Source organism: Prinia subflava, chromosome 18, assembly GCF_021018805.1.
Source record: "Prinia subflava isolate CZ2003 ecotype Zambia chromosome 18, Cam_Psub_1.2, whole genome shotgun sequence".
NCBI classification, from domain to species: Eukaryota; Metazoa; Chordata; class Aves; order Passeriformes; family Cisticolidae; genus Prinia; species Prinia subflava.
Genome location: NC_086264.1, coordinates 5,026,370 through 5,042,812, shown reverse-complemented (window position 1 = coordinate 5,042,812; position 16,443 = coordinate 5,026,370). Strand labels below are relative to the sequence as shown.

The following is a 16,443-nucleotide window of genomic DNA, read 5'->3' as shown; positions in this document are numbered from 1 at the left end:
TACATCTTTCCCCAATATAAACATTTCTCTTACAAGTTTCAGACTGAAAAAAAAAACCAAAAAAACCCGCAACAAAAAACCAACAAAAAAACCCCAAACCCACAACAAGAAGTGTTTATTCTAAGGAAAATCCCCACAGGGAAATGCACATTGTAAAGACTTCCATGCAATTAGAGCATCATCAGAAAACTGCAGTTAGGCAATCACTGATGGTATAATATAGTTCAAACAATAGCAAGGCTTCTAGGACACTATTAGAGGCTTTATTATTATCTCTTAAAAGTGAAGTAAACAGTTTAAGTCCATGCATGCAAAAAGTGTCAGTAATAAAACCAGTATCAAGTGAAGAAGGGCCTGGGTCCTATGACACCACAGATTTCTAATGTCAGTGCTTTTCTTTACATAGTTCACTAAGCTATCACACACTGCCCCATTTTAGCTAAAAAATTAGCTTTTGGCTGAACAAGACACCCTATAAGAATCCCAGGCAGGCACAGGGAGACATCTCTTTCCCAGCTGCTGGGAGTTGCCTCAGAGCCACAGTGTGCTCTGAGAGCTCCAGTGCTGCCCGAGCCGTTAACTCCAGGGGTGACACGCAAGGATGCGATTTTCCATTTTCCAATGGTTTCCCAGCAAGGCTTCCAAATTAACACAGGCAACGTTCATTAAGGCTGCCTGGAGTTTTGACACAAACAGCAGCCAGAGAAACAAACCATGATTAACCCCCCAGTCCCACGGAGGCACTGCCAAAACCAACTTTGAGCCAAGGGGCTGCCTTGGCCCTCCCCCTGCCTCCACACATTGATGTCATCCTCACAACTGCCTGGAAATGGTCCTCCAAAGGCACGTCCTGGTACAAACTCATTTCCTGTCAACACGCTGCCTGCAAATCCAGGCAGCCAGAGCTAAGCCCCTCACATAATCCACGCAGGGCCATGTGTGTGCACGGCTGTGTGCATGCAGAAGCCGTGCCTCAACCAGAAATACCTTCGAAATAAAAAACGCGTGAGCAAAGAGGAGCCTGCCTGAGAATTTCAGGCAACCGCTGGTGCTGCCCTAATGAAATACATTAGGCTATGTGTTGTTTTAATTTTTTGCCAACCCCACTTTATTTACAATCCTTATTGAAGTTTTTAAAGGTAGAGAAGGTCACTACAGCAGCTAGAGACAGAAACCCTCCTCTACATGATATTCCAGCTAATCCTGCAAATGTCCCACTCGTCTCAGACAAAGCACATGTGCACTCCTGCACAGGCACTCAGCTTGACCACCAGAGAAGAATCCTGAAGCCTTTCAGATAAGACTATCCACAGAGAATATGAAAGACAAACCTGGTCTTAGTATTTTACTTTGGCTAAAGGCATTCCCAATACACATTCTGGCAGTATAAACTATGAATGCTACAGTTTACCAAAGACTCACAATGAATCTGAATTAATTCTGCCTTTGTCTGAGATCAGGAGCACCAGCTCCAAAATCAATAGAGCAAGAGAGGGCTCTCCACAGCTTTTATTTCTATCTCCTCTGGCCTTATCCAATGACTGTTCAAGCCAGCTGGATTCATGTATCAGTGGGCACTGAAATTTCCCCCTGGACACCTTAAACCACTCTCATACTTCTTCCAAGGGATATAAAAGCAACCACAGCTTGATCCTATCACTGCACCAAGGAGTACATACAGTTCACTAGCTTATACAGATCTTCAAGCCAAGAAGATTTTGTTTCCAGACATAACCAGATGCATGAAATCACATTTAAATCTGTTACCCTTCCTGCTATAGGCATTTTTTGACAGCAACTTCTTGTTTTGTACATTTTCATTTATTTAATTTCCTTTCCTTCCCCCTTCCACCTTTTTTCTAACAGATTTTTTAATATTTGAAAACTAAAAACAGTCTGAGAATGCAGTCACTGCGGTTTCGCCCCACGATGAAATTTGGTAAGCATCACCACCACTGTGAGCTAAAGCAAACATACATTTACATCATCTGACCATCTAGAGGACTTCTGAAAAAATACTCATTTTACTGGCTTTCCAACACCAGATGTCATTTTCACTGAAAAATGTAAAGTCTCCACGACCACTTAAATCTCATAAAGGAGAACCAGTGACTCTCCATCCCACCACTGACTTCAATGGCACTGAAGCCTGTTGGAACACCTTGGCTTCAGAATCAAAACCTTAATTTAATTACACTACTAAACTTCAGATGTGAAATGCAGGAAATCTTCACACAATAACATTTTGAGAGCTGTTAATGTCACAGCAACTGTGAGCAAGCAGGAGGAAGTCTGGGAGGACCCCTCTCCTGCACAGCTGACCCTACCTTAGGCAGAGCTGTGAGGTCAGAGGCAGACCTCAGGAGAAGTATCCAGGATAAATTACTGCAGACGGATTAATCCCCACATAGCTGAAATCTATAATGCAGGTTTTTTGACAAGGGAGTCCAGCCCATCTTCTCTTCCAAAACATCTCATCAGGCAAGATTTACATATGGATAAGAACTGGCTTTATTATTTTTCACCCCTCAAACAAAAGAACTGCAATCACAATCAAAAATTATAGGTTTTAAAATTACTTGTGGACATGGTATCATCTCAAATAACCCTTTTACTGAAACCTCTGGAAATAATTTTGTATCAAAACAAATGTAAATCTCATTGACGTGACAAAATGCTCAGTATCAAAAAGATTTGAACAGGTTGAAATAGACCCCTCCTGGCAGACTCTCCACCTCTCTGTGAACTACAGAGGCAAAAGGTTCCTGAAATACAGAGCGCTCTGCCAGCAGACTCCCACGCGAGAGCTGCCTCGCTCGCACAGCCTGAAGGATTTTTATTGAGTCTGACATTTGTGTCAGGGCTTTGCAGGGGAAACCTGTCAGCAAGGAGCACCTGCCAAGCCCCACTTTTCCATCCGGCTGCCGCGATCCTAATTAACTGTCACACTCTTTTATTGCTCTCCCTCACGAACTCGGGTGAAATACAGCTTTGGCAGGTTAAGGTTTTCCACTGCATTTGAAAAATAAGAAGTTATCTACTCCAATAGCAACACCAGAAAGACAATATGGATGGTCCCAGATATCAAATTTTGTGCAAAAATTCCATCACTGGGGCATTTTGTCCAGTAGAATGGACACTGCCATGCCAGTCAGGAAAAGCAGGCTTCTCCAATATTAAAACACTGGGCCAAATTTACTACTGTGACTGTTATATCACATGAATGGTACAACCTCAATGATCATTATTCAGACCACTACAGATACCGCAATCTTGGATATTGTTAAAAAGCCTAAGAACATACAGCATGCAAATCTTTAATATTATCACCTAAAGCTTCATTATTCATTCAAAATAAACAAACCCCAAAACACATTAGTGCACTAGCCCCTTCAGTGCTTAGATAAGAAATATTCCCCATAGCAGGGATTTTTCTTGCCTGTGTGATCAGGAGAACCCTTCAAGAAGATGATCCTAAACACTTCCCTCCATCAGCACCCTACAGTTAGATGCTGTTGGATTCTGTACACACCTGTATCAGCTATTACCCACTACATTGTTTCATATCTTCCCTGTTTTCTCAAGCACCAAATTCAAGTACAACAGAAGGAAAATATCCAGAGGAAAATTAGGCAAAGTCTGGGAAATACAGTCTACATAGAATATTTATCTTCATGGCCACCTCCACACCAAAATTATGTTTTGCCAACTGTCAATTCACTGATTAAATGCCGTTCATGTAATTTGGTTTTCAAGGCATTAGAAGAGCACAGAGAAATAAAAGAACTCCAAGTACTCCTTGTGTGGTCTCCAGCTTGTAAGCAAGCTTTCCTAAAAAGATGATGAGCTTTGTGAAAACAGGAAACAGTGTTCAGCTGTCAGCAGGTGACTTTGAAACAAATGGCCTGCAGACAAATCCTAATTATCCTTCATGGTTGTGTAACCAGCTTCTTCCACTTGCCTAAATTTCTCATTATTGCAGCTTCCAAAAGCTAATGAAGTAGGCCCAGAAAAATGAAACACAGTGAAAGGAGAGAAAAGGAGGAAAAGAGACAGTTTGAGACAGGTTTGAATCAACAGGCTTTCTTTCAGAGGGCTTTCCCCAAGCACATCTCCAAATGCTTGTGTGCCTAGGTGGTGATCCATCAGCCATTTCCATCTGCTTGCCACTAATTCCAGATGCATGAAAGACTGGCATTAGCCCACACTTCCAGCTGGTCCTGGCACTGTCAGGCTGACACAAGAAGGATGCTAACATCATGAGTTCTCCTATTCTGCTAACACTGATGTTGCCTTAAAAAAAAGCAATGAAACAAAACAAAAAAACAACCCCAAACCAAGCACACATCTGATGCACAGTAAATTTTCCATTTCCTTTAATTCTGTTTTCCTCAGCATTTCTCCTGTGTGCATTCCTGGAAATTAATCAAGTTTAAACCTGTAATCAATCATGTCTACCAGGCAAGCAAGCACAGTTTAAATTGTAAGTATTTTAGATCTAGAAGTAACTAACTAGACTGGATTTCACTTCGTTACCACAATATTTATGTATAATAGGTTCACTGTTTATAAATTTTAATTATGTTCCTCCTGCATATCATTAAAATGTTGACTTAATGAAAAAGGTTTATGGATGCAGTCTTGTTTTCACTGAAAGTCTCTATTGACTTCAAATATCCAAATTATAATGCAGGCTGGGTAGTTACAAATTATTGGGGTCTGTAAACAAAAAGGAAGAAACACAGATTCAAAACCACAGTGTGATAAAAGATTCTTGATAGCCAAAAGCACTAACAATTGCTTTACTTTAATTTACTTTAAAATTAAAGGGACTGCAGGCATTTACTGTATACACATACGAACTATGGGTAATGCTATTTGTTAAAATTGCTCTTCCAAAACCAATTACAAGTACAATAAAATTGTTTCAAAACTTTCCTTTCACCACTCCTTGCTAGGTCTAAAATAAAAAGCTGGCACTAGGCATGCAGCTTTTTTCCCCAAACAATATTTGTTTGGATACCAAATTCTAAAACTTCAAAGAATTCATACAGCAGTCACAAAAGTTCTGAATGCCTCAATTCTCCATCATATGCAAAGATAGATCAGATCTCGCAGGGAATCAGCTGATGTCCCCCAGTTCAGGGACACCAGTGACAACAGAGGCCAGAAACACAAAGTTCTTTGTCTGAGCTGAACAAGAATTGGGTCCCTCACAACAATCATGGCAGGGGGAAACTCCATTTCTTCCAGGTATACTTTGTTCACATTCTTCTGTCTTTGTATGAGAAATACTTCCTCCAGGTTCAGTACTGCTAATTTACCCTGTGAAGGATGGATTTCTGCCAAAAACCTCTCTCTTCTGCTGTATCCCCACAGAATCCAGCCCGTGGGTTTCATTACTGGATGCAACACACTGACCTCCTTCAATGAGATGTTGCCCATTGCACCAGGGAATTTGCACAGGCACTAAAATACAATGACAAGTTTAAGTGTAGAGGATAAATAAATACGACCTAAAACATCCCAGAAAGATATCTTGGTTCAAAAAGAGAAGATTTATCACTACCCTGTTCAAGGCAGAGGTGGCACATTACAGAAGAGAAGCTGCTGCTCCTCACAGGTCCTTCTAAAAGCCTGAGAGCCTCAAAACTTGAGACTGCAAAGATTTTAATATCTAAAGTGAAAACAGTGTGTCTTTCAGTGGTTCTGACTATTTTAAATTGTGGCTTAGGAATCTATCCTCCTTCTAACATACAGGATAACGCATTTTCCCAAAAAAAGTATCATCATGCTGTGGTTTCAAGGGATTGGTACCAAAGTCCCTTCACTCTGTCACTTTTACTCTCACTCTGAAAAGGTTAGCAACATTCATCTACCAACTTTTGGCCTCCACAAATCAAATGCAAGGTACTAATTTTGTCCCTTGTCTTTTTTTTTTTCTCCCCCTTGGAAAATAGAATTTATGAGTGTTTTTTATAGCAGTCTACAGCATTTCCCATTTTATATTATAGAGACTTGCAGTTAAAGGGGAAATGCTTTGCTTCTGAAAAACAAGAAAAGGATGTCTCTTGCTGAAAAATCCTAAAAATCCTACTTATATAAACAATGTCACATTTCCAAAGCACAGAGATTTCTGAAGCTCACCAAACAGACTGTCTGCACTGCATTTACACAGACCCACGTCCATTCATCACTTTCAAGTCTAATTACCAAGCCATTTCCCTCTTGGCAATCCCTAATGGCCAGAAGAATTAGGTTTTACATGGTCAGGATACTGAGGGTAACATACACCCATAACTCTCAGCAGCTGTGCAATTTGTAAAGCCTCCCAAGCTTTGTGCAGGCACTGGATTACTCCAAGGCAAACCTGCCTGCTCACACTCCACTGTATCTGGACCAGTCCTGCTTCAGTGCAATCTGTCCTGCAAAAAGTCATAACAGCATCTTTCAAAAGTATGGGGAAAGAAAAGTCATAATCTGCTTGTGCAAGCAAATGCTAATTAGAACCACAAAGCAAAGGAAAAGGTTCAGTGCATCTCATGGTTCACCTCTCCTGGTGCTTGACTGCAGAAGTTTTTTCTTTCTCAATCATTTCTCCTCTTCAAACCCCACTGTGACACCTCTAACTTTCTACCATCTTTTCTGCTGCAGGTTTATAATTTGTTCTTTAGAAACAGTCATGGTGAATGCCTCCCTTATTCTCTACAGTCAGGCCACTGAGCCACTAATTTTTCATTTTCAGTTCTCACTAAACTTACTCTAACATTTCAACATAAATCAGAAAGAGATGGAAAAATCCTCCATGGGCGTTAGAAGCTCAGAATAACAGAAGAAAATGCCGAAGTGAACACAGCTCAAACTATCTTTACATCTTCACTACCACACAGGAAACTCAAGTCCATTCAGAATCACCCTCTTGACTTCTTGCATCAAGGATAATCAGATTTTTCTCTCAAGAAATTGCTCCTTACATTGAATTATTTTTCTTCAGGGCTGCAGGATTATATTTTCATAAATTGTCTTTAACACTGGTATGTAACCAGCCCACATTCTTAATTCCTTGATTAATATGTATTAGTGTGTTGCCTACATGCAAAATAGGGAGGGTGTGGACAGACAAAAAAAAACCAGGAGCTTAGTTCATATCCATAAAACACATGGAACTTCTATGAAGGCTGGATAAGAAATAATTTTTTCCAAATAAAACATTTTGACAATGAACAACGTCAATTGCTATTATTTTTGCTGGCTTCAAAGTATTATTAGTCCTAACTAAAAAACACACACAAATAGATTTTGTAAAACAAAACTGCTACACAAGACAGTTACATTAGATAGTGCATTAGATGTATTACAATTATGGAGTGAATTATGGCTTGGGAATGTGTAATGAATAAAACACTGTGACATAACTGAGTGTAGCAACAGTGTTTGCCATGGAGTATGCTTATGCAGTGACAGAATCCACTACCTGATGCAAAGGAAACAGTATTATGAATGGTCCAAAGTAGAAAGTTCCTTAGCTTTCTTTGTCTATCTCTACATAATTTGTCATTTAATTACAAAGTCTATTAGTTTATACGTGCCTGCTGCTGAGAAGGGACTGTTCAGTGATCTCTGCAAAAGATTGGGAGCAATACGTTTGTGTTTTAAATTAACAAGCTTTAGTCAAGTCTAAATAATAAGTTAATGAATATTTGGCAGGGTGCACTGAAGAACAAGAGCATTAAGTGATTTACTCAAGGTTATTTCACATCTGTATTTCTGGTCAGAATTATACATAAAATTACTCCCACAACTTAAGAGTATCAGCTTCTCTGGATTTCTGGACATGCCCTGGTAGGATCAGGAGAGGTTGCCTAGCCAGGATATATGGAATGTGGCACATTCTTTACAAAGCCCACAGCATCCTATTAAGGATTTAAACTCTCACAAAGCTGTGTCACAGTGTGTTTTTCACTGCCAAGGCTAAGGAAACTAATTCAGCCAACAGAGGGAATGGGGAGACAATATAAACAGGTGTTTCCTTGAAAACTTCAGCATGGTCAGTAATAGCACAGGAAATGGATCTCCAGAGGCCACAAATCGTTAGCATCTCTAGTGCATTTGCAAATTCCTACTGTGCAAAGTCAGCCTGTAAAAAAGGGCCACTTCTAATAAGTGCCTTGTCTGGTTTCCTACACCATTTAATTTCAGATGAATTTTATGAGAACTCTGCTACATATTTTACCTCCCATCTGGTTCAGATTTGACAATGAAATATTTGTGTGTCCCACCCTGTTCTTTTTAAGGCTCCAAAACCAGATGTCTCCAGCACAACACAACTGCAGCAGGTCACACCACATTCTTCAGCAAGCTGTGCCAGGCCTACTACCCCTCACAGACAGTCCCAGGTAAGGTAAAATCAGGTCGTTTACTCCCTTAAAAGCAAGCAAACAAACAAACAAACACACTCAACCCCTCCAGGGCACTGTGTGAAAAGATTGTTTAAAATATATTACGGCTTAACATTCCAAAAGGTTTGATCTTGATGAAGTGCTGGTTCTGAAAGCTAAACACATTAACAATTGCAGCAGGGGATGATATTTTTTCCTCCTCCACTGGCTTAATTTAAGCAAACAATTTTGTAATTTCTCTGTTGCTTCAGTGCATAGCACTTCTGGGAAACTCACAAATTTCACAGCTGCATACCTTGCACATGAGAAGGATTCTGAGGAAAACATCTTCAATCAGATTTAGCAATTTTAGCTGCATGAATGTTCATTTCTTAGTAGCTTCACAGGGCAGCTCTATGCTACATGTGATGCCACCTCCTGTGACACAAATAAATTACTTGTGTCACCAAAACATCAAAATGGCAACTGTTATCCTTTCCTGAAGAGACAAATGCAATACAAAAGAATCCGTAGGGATGCTGAGGAAGCTTTTTTCCCAGGAAAATGCTGACGTTTTAAATGTGCCTTTAAACAGGACAAATACTTTCTAATGCACCAATTTGGTAGTATTTCATGCAAAATAAACACAGTAAAAGCATTTGCTGCAACAGCAAGTAGCAGTTACATTTATAAGGAAGTATCCCCTAAGAAAGTGTACTTACAGAGCCTGTCAAATCTTAAATGCTGTAGTATCAACTAAAACCTACAATAATCCTACTTCAGACATGAGCTAAATATCTCTTGGAATCATCACAAAGCAGGATATTTAAAAAAATAATACTATTAGCTGTTTGCACAATAATCCCTTCTTAATGTCACACATGAAAAGATACAAGTGCTCCCAAATCTTTTTATTACGTTTTTCCCAGTCTGGCAAAATATTTAAACACAAGTGTAAATTTAGGTATATGAGTATTCTCCTTGGAAACTTGCGTTATGTAACTTATGATCATATTGTTTGCTTGATGGAGACACCAAATTAGGCCAAGGCAACAACCCTGGGAAAGAAAAGGCATTAAGTTACTGCAAATAAAAGGTAAAACCACAGAAAAGAGCCAAAGAGCATGAGAACCAGTAGATTCATTCCTGCAAATGAGATGCGAAAGGAGGAACTCCATCAACTTACCTGTTTATGCCAACTTAAATAGGCTTGAGTAAAAGTCACACATTACCCTTCTGTATAAACAATGAAGATATTTAATAAAAATAATTCTAGGTAGGTAAATAAATTTGTGATTGTACAGTGTAAGAATAATTTACCAGAAAATAATGTCTGTTATTTTTGTAACAGGATTACTTACTTTCCCCTTTCAACTGCCAAAGCATCTATTTCATCAAAGAAAAGAATTGAAGGAGACACTGCTCTGGCTTTCCTGAAGATCTATAAAAAACAACAATGAAATATCCAGCTTTAAGGAATGGAAGCATTTTTCAGTACACTATCACCCCCTGGACACCTCAAAAGCAACAGAGCTTCACCTAAAAGACAACAGCCTGTCTTGTCTTGGGTTTTTTTATTTTAAAACAGATTTTTCTAGTAACAGGCTTGTAGTAAAAGCTGCCACAGGATCCCAAATTCAACATGTATCACTAGGTCGACACAAGAGAAAGCTAAATATCCCTGCTGCTTCATTTTCTTCTTTTCTTTCTTAAGCTTACACCAGAAGGAATTTTTCGGAAAGTTTAACAGGTAACCTCACAAGCAGAGAAGACTTTGAAAGCCAAGGAAGCTTAGAATCCACAGCTTGCCCTTTCTCACCTCTCTCACTGCTCGTTCAGATTCACCAACATATTTATTCATCAACTCAGGCCCCTGCAAAACAGAAAATTAAAAAGCATAATACATTTGTATTCAAAATGACTGAGACGATCTGCCAGTGCTACACTGGTCATTCTCTGTTACAAAAAATTCTGACATTTTGTCATTTGTAAGTCTTACAGGTGCATTTTTACTTACCCTCTACCTGTACCAAGCTTTCTCCATTTATTTTAGTACCTATGCATGTTGGTTAGCTCTCTCATTCTAATACTTTGCCAGTACCATCACAAATGGAATTAACCAAAAAATCAAATGCTGTGAGGTTCTTTAAAATGCTCAACAACAGCACAAAGGGGCTGCAAATCAGCTGGAAGGACAAATCACAATAAAGTATTTAGTTGCACTCTCAACCTGCAGCCTGTCCAATCAAGCATCACAACAGTGACTTAAACCAATGTTTAACAGCAATTCTTTGAACCTGACACTGCAGGTAAAGCAAGAAGCTCCACAGCAGCACACCTGAAACCCATCCCTAGCAAGGAAGCTCTTCAGTGTCTGAGCTCATGCACATTCCTACTCCTCTGCCGAGGCTGCCAAGCAGGATTATGAGTGCCAGCTGCTGTGGTGCCTGTTTATACTCACAGCCCTGTCCACCAGGAACAGACTGGGAACCACAAAGTCAGCATACCAGTCTTGAACAAGTACTTACAATTATAAAAAGTAAAACAATTCTCAGAGTATTTTCTGTTCTGCTATATCCTGTAGGATAGCCTGTTTAAATAATGCTTCCTAATGGGCCTCAGCTTCTCCTGGGATTGGTAATGACTCATTGACTTCAGCCTGGTTTGCATCAATCTTGACCTGCAGCCACAAACAAGGATCACTATCTGCTGCCCCGAACGAAAAGCGCCAGTGGCTCCAATCTATTTTCCAGGCAACAGCAGGTGTCCTTGTAATTTCCCCAGAAGAAACAACATCCTTCAGTCAGAAAGTTGAACCACCTCCTCCCCGCTGTGGGTGCCTTCAGGTAACACTCAGCCCAGAGTGCAGGGCGGCTTTAACAGCAGGTATGTCACAACTAACAATGTGTAGCAGACTCACGTTTATGCACTGCCAGTGACAGAGACTCTGTTACAAGCCCTCTTTGAATGGGACCATCTGGACTGTGTTCCCAGGCCAGTGGAACACAGATTCATCACTCAAAAAATGCAGCGCACTGTTTTTGCAGCCTCCCCTCTCATTTTCATTTCTGCAGTAACAGTTAATGCGCTGACTTTTTGCTTGACACTGGAAAACACCTGTGCTTATGTAGGGGTAAAAAATATATCCTCTGAAAGGCAAAGCACAAGTTATCTGTATCAGCAAAGCATCCAGGCATAGACACCATTTTTATTGATTTCTTTTCAAAGAGTTGTCCTTTATCCAAATGACCAGGGAGGCAGTGCACCAGCCAGACCAAGAGCACCACAGAGGCCAAAGCCACACTATAAGGGTTGATAGGGCCAGTACTGTATGCCTTGCCTGTAGGAAAGGTAAATAATACAACTGGCATTGTTTTCTTTCAGCAATATCTACCTTACAGCAAGAGCTGTGGTAGCTAAACTGTCACCTGGAGGCCTCCAAGGACTGCAAAATTGGAGTCTGGTGGGTACTCGCGTGGAAACAGAATTATCCAGACACAAAACCGAGGCATGCAGGAAAGAGAAAAGGGAAAAGCCAGGTGAGAGAGAAGCACAAAGCCTTTTGCTGCTATTGACAGCACCCATGAGGAGCATGTGGCAGTCAGTGAGGAGACTGCAACTCAGAGACAGCCCAGCTGCTCCAGGCCCTCGTCATTTATCACGTTCAGGGCAGATGAGGAATCCGATAGCACAGCCCTGACAAATCCTTAAGGAACGAAAGCACAGTCCTCTCTTTCCATCCAGCTCTCTGTTATATTGAGAAATCACTGCAGACTCTACTCTAGTTATTTCTCTCACTAACTTTTCCTTGGAGCCTGTGGACTTTCTACTTCATGCCCTTATTCCCATAAGTAATCTTTATTCAGATCAGTATTCCCAAGGAAGCCAACATCACACACATCAGTGCCAACAGTGTGCTTCTCTCCTATGACCCAACATCAAATAGCCTGTCATTTTCTTTTGTCTCAGCAAAAACAAAACAAAAATCTTAAACTCAAAACTACTCTTTTTGAGCTTTAAGGTACAATATAATTTCAGATGCTTGTAATTTTATTTTTAATTAAGCATTAAAATATGATGAAGGCAACATCAAAGCAATAAATACCATTAAAAATGTTTCAAAGAGAATTATTTTGAATGCTGCTTTTTGCTGTAAGCTTCGACATGAAGCTTTTCTCCATTTTTTCTCTTCATTAAGCAGCAACTCCAGGTGAAAGACCACTACATGTTAATGAACTCTGCCTCTTTGTAGAGAATTCTCATGAAAATTGGTTTGCAAAGTCTCCTAATTCACCCTTCATGAGGGATACCAGAACTGCATTGGAGTGTCACAGCTTTTATTGCAGAAAGCTCAGAATCCTTATTGTCTATGGCAAGAAAAGAAAAGGGTCCAAAGTAAGACAAAGGACACACAGAAGAGGAGGAATTGCTGTACAATTCAATCATGCAAACACTGAAAACCACAACACAAAAACTAGAAATGTTCAAAGCAGCTGGAGGTAGCAAATGAGCTCTGGTCCCACCTGAGCTGAGCCTCTGCCTTACCCTGCCTGCACCTGTGCTGTCCTTTGGCTCAGATTGATAGCAGCTCTTACTTGAAAAATAAATCTGCAGGACAGTCTGCAGGCCACCACAACGTCACCTGCTGGCAGTTGATACAGCTTCTCATTTTCACAAAGCTCACCTTCAGCAGACTTTCGTTGGAAGCCACTGAAGAAATACCAAGAGAGGTTCTTTTATTTTGCTTTTCAGTGCTTTTCTAAGTGCTTTAAATTCAAATGACATGAGTTTGACTTAGCAAGCTGACATTTGTTGAAAGATCATTTCTGGCCAAGGGGTGAGCATAAGGATTCTTTTTAAAAGCTTTTTATAGCTGTTGATAGACTGAGCAAGAGGTGCTAGTAAAAAATGGGCCAGTTTAATGTTGCACAGCTCTGTTCTCATCTGCAACAAGTCATCTTCCATACAGACATGAAGAAATAAAACTTGTTTCTTGTGGTCATTTGCACAGGGACTCCAAAACCAGCAAAAATTTTGGAGCAGAAAATTGGCAGAAGTAGTTGTAGCTTAGACATGCATATAAGCATTTGTGAGCTAGAGTCCAGAATGACAGTAAAAAACCTGCCAATTCAGGCCCACTGCATACTGCTGAGGTTTCTTTATTCAGCCTCAAAGTAGAGAGAGTTTCCAGTCATGCTCTGCTTAAAGACTATTCCATCCCCATTTACAAGATATATTCCTGTGTATCATGAAACCTTCTACTTGCTTATGGCCTGGATTGGATGAATTTTAATTTATTTTTTATTTTAATAAAAAAAGAAAATTCCTTACATTTAAAATATTATCAGAATCAACTCTTGAAAGATTAACTGCACAGAAGATAAAAGCCCTGTATGCAGGCAGCAACATGAGAAAGCTTGTACATACATGGTTTTGACAGAAGTTCTCAAAGTGTTTTTAAACTGCAAGAGGGACATCTGCTATCCCTGAAGTTAAAGAGTAACAGTCATTTTTCTGAGCAGGGCTTAAGACCACTTGCAGATTTTTTCCATCACTTGGGTAGGAAATTTAGTCAGTGACTTCCATATTGTTTTTTACTCTTTTGACAATCAGGCAAGTTATGCACTTAGGCTTTCTGAGTAACATGGGCACAGCTCCAGATGTCTCCAGCACACAGCTCAGTCTAGACTCTTCAGAAATAACGTGATAACCTCACATACAGGTTCTGGGCTGTTACATAGACACATTAAACTGTGTTAACCACAGAGTACAAATCCAACTAGAGAGTTTATATCATATCCAATAGATTATTACTCTAGATTATTACTACAAGATAATGCACAATTTCTTCTTTGCCATACTTAAAACAGAAATTATCAAACAGACATTAAAGTAGCAGTCATAATTAATATCTAATTTCAAATGATGTGTCTAGAAACTGAGCTCTGTATTGTGAATCTCAGAAAAGAACAACAACAACCAACAAAAACAACAAAAACAACAAAAAAAAAAAAAAAAAAAAAAAAAAAAAAAAAAAAAAAAAAAAAAAAAACCAGAGGTACCAAAATTATTTTTCAACCATTCATAATGTGTTCCTAGGGCAATGTTCAGTGCCCAGACTCACACACAGGCATCTGAGTTGCACATTCACATTAACTGATTTGGATAGACAGACATTCACCTCTCAGGTGCCATGTGCCAATTTCTCTGAAGACTGCAGGAGAAGCTTAGACATCCAGCTCAGAGGAGCAAAGCTTGATCCCACCCCACCAATACACACTTCACAAAGCTAAAACTAGCATCTTTTTAAAATTCTTTCCAGTTTTGACACTGAAGGTGAGATAGAGTCATGGAATCACAGAATGGCCGGGGTTGGAGGAGTCCTTAAAGACCATTTAGTTCCAACCTCCATGCCCTGGGCAGGGACACCCTCCACCAGACCAGGTTCCTCAGAGCCTCATCCAACCTGGCCTTGAAGAGCTCCAGGGACGAGTAATCTGCAATGTCTCTGGGCACTCTGTGCCAGTGCCTCACCACCCTCAGAGTAAAGAATTTTTCCTAATCTATCTAATCTAAATCTATTCTGTTCCATTTTAAACCATTCTCCCTTATCCTGTCACTACATGCTCTTGGGAAAAAACCTCTCTCCATCCCTCTTGTAGGCTCTGTTTAGATTCTGGAAGGCCACAATTAGGTGGGTCTTAAGACTTCCCTTCTCCGGATTGAACAATCCCAATTCTCTCAGCCTTATGCACTACTCTAACAACACTGAAGAGACTCCCAAATTAGTTATTGAGTCTTTTGGCACTGTAATCTCCATGGCAAAACGCTATTCCATCCCTCTCGCAGTCAAACCAAAGCAGCACATGACTCAGGGCTGCAGGGAAGCGAGTTAACAAGATAAACACTGACACTTCCTTTATTTTAACAGTAAGGCACTTTCTAAGGCAGAGCCTGTACATGTGTGATTTGGTAATCGGTTACGCTGCATAGAAAAACATTTGCTTAGAAAACGCATTCTGTTTGCTTTTTAACAATAAAGCCTGCTTTTTCAGGGCTGCTTAAAGATTTAATCTGCATCACTCCCAGCACAAGGAAACCCCAGGCTGAGCACCATGCACCAATTTAATCACTTCCTCTCCCTCTGCCCTGCATTCCAGAGGACCTTAAAAACTTGTTGACACCTGTCTGGGGTTTGAAAAACTTCAATTTCAACAGGTGCTTGTGGGCTCCAAAGTATTTAAAGAAGCAAACTGGCAAAAACCTGTCATTCCCAATCCCTGCAGTGAAGTTGTTACAAGCAGCACAGTCAGACTGCAAAGGCAACTATAATATCCAATTTTCATTATTGTCATGCCTCAGAGTCCATTTGTTTGCCATTTGTCTTGACCAGCAAATTCCAGTGACAATCTTTTAAGGCTTCTTTACAGAAGACAGAAGCCAGGATTTGCACTGCAAAATGAACTGACTGGAAACATTGAATTATACTCACTGCATGCACCAGTGCCTTCAGAGTTCCTTTGGCATCATCAGGGCAGGATTCATGCAGGATCAAAAATCACACAGCAAAACCACACAAAATTAACCATCCCTGCTGCAAAACCTATTTGCTGAGACTTCACACCTCCAGCAACACTCCATTCCTCCACTGGTAACTTGAAGATAGAGAGAGAGAAACTAAGTGCTAATAAAAGTTAAATTTGCAAGGTAATTGAGAAAGGACAAAGAAATAGGGATGGGGATTATATATAACCATTTTCTGCCTGCATATTCACTTCTGGTAAGTTTATGGTAAGAATAAATGAATGATGTATTTTTAGTTGACTAAAATATGCAGAGAGCTTCAGGATTAAAAGAGCTCATCAAAGTACCTCAACTTGTTATCCTTTGTAAAAAATGTCAAATTTTTCAAAAAGTGTTATTTTTACTATCTGCTAATTAGCTAACATGTTACTGTAAATGTGTTACTGTGGATCTTCTTAGAAATTTTATCAAATGTTTGCCAAAATTTCTCATAAAACCACAATGCTTCTGCATTTTTCATCTTAAATGCCTTGCTTATAAC

General features: G+C 39.9%; 1 protein-coding gene across 1 annotated transcript in view; it reads right to left on the bottom strand.

Annotated features, from left to right (window-relative positions):
- AFG2A (AFG2 AAA ATPase homolog A) overlaps positions 1–16,443 on the bottom strand; it is a 170,069-nt gene that overhangs the window by 123,268 nt on the left and 30,358 nt on the right. The window contains 2 exon segments of the mRNA XM_063415283.1: positions 9,740–9,819; positions 10,198–10,251. Coding sequence (XP_063271353.1) covers positions 9,740–9,819; positions 10,198–10,251 — 134 coding nt within the window.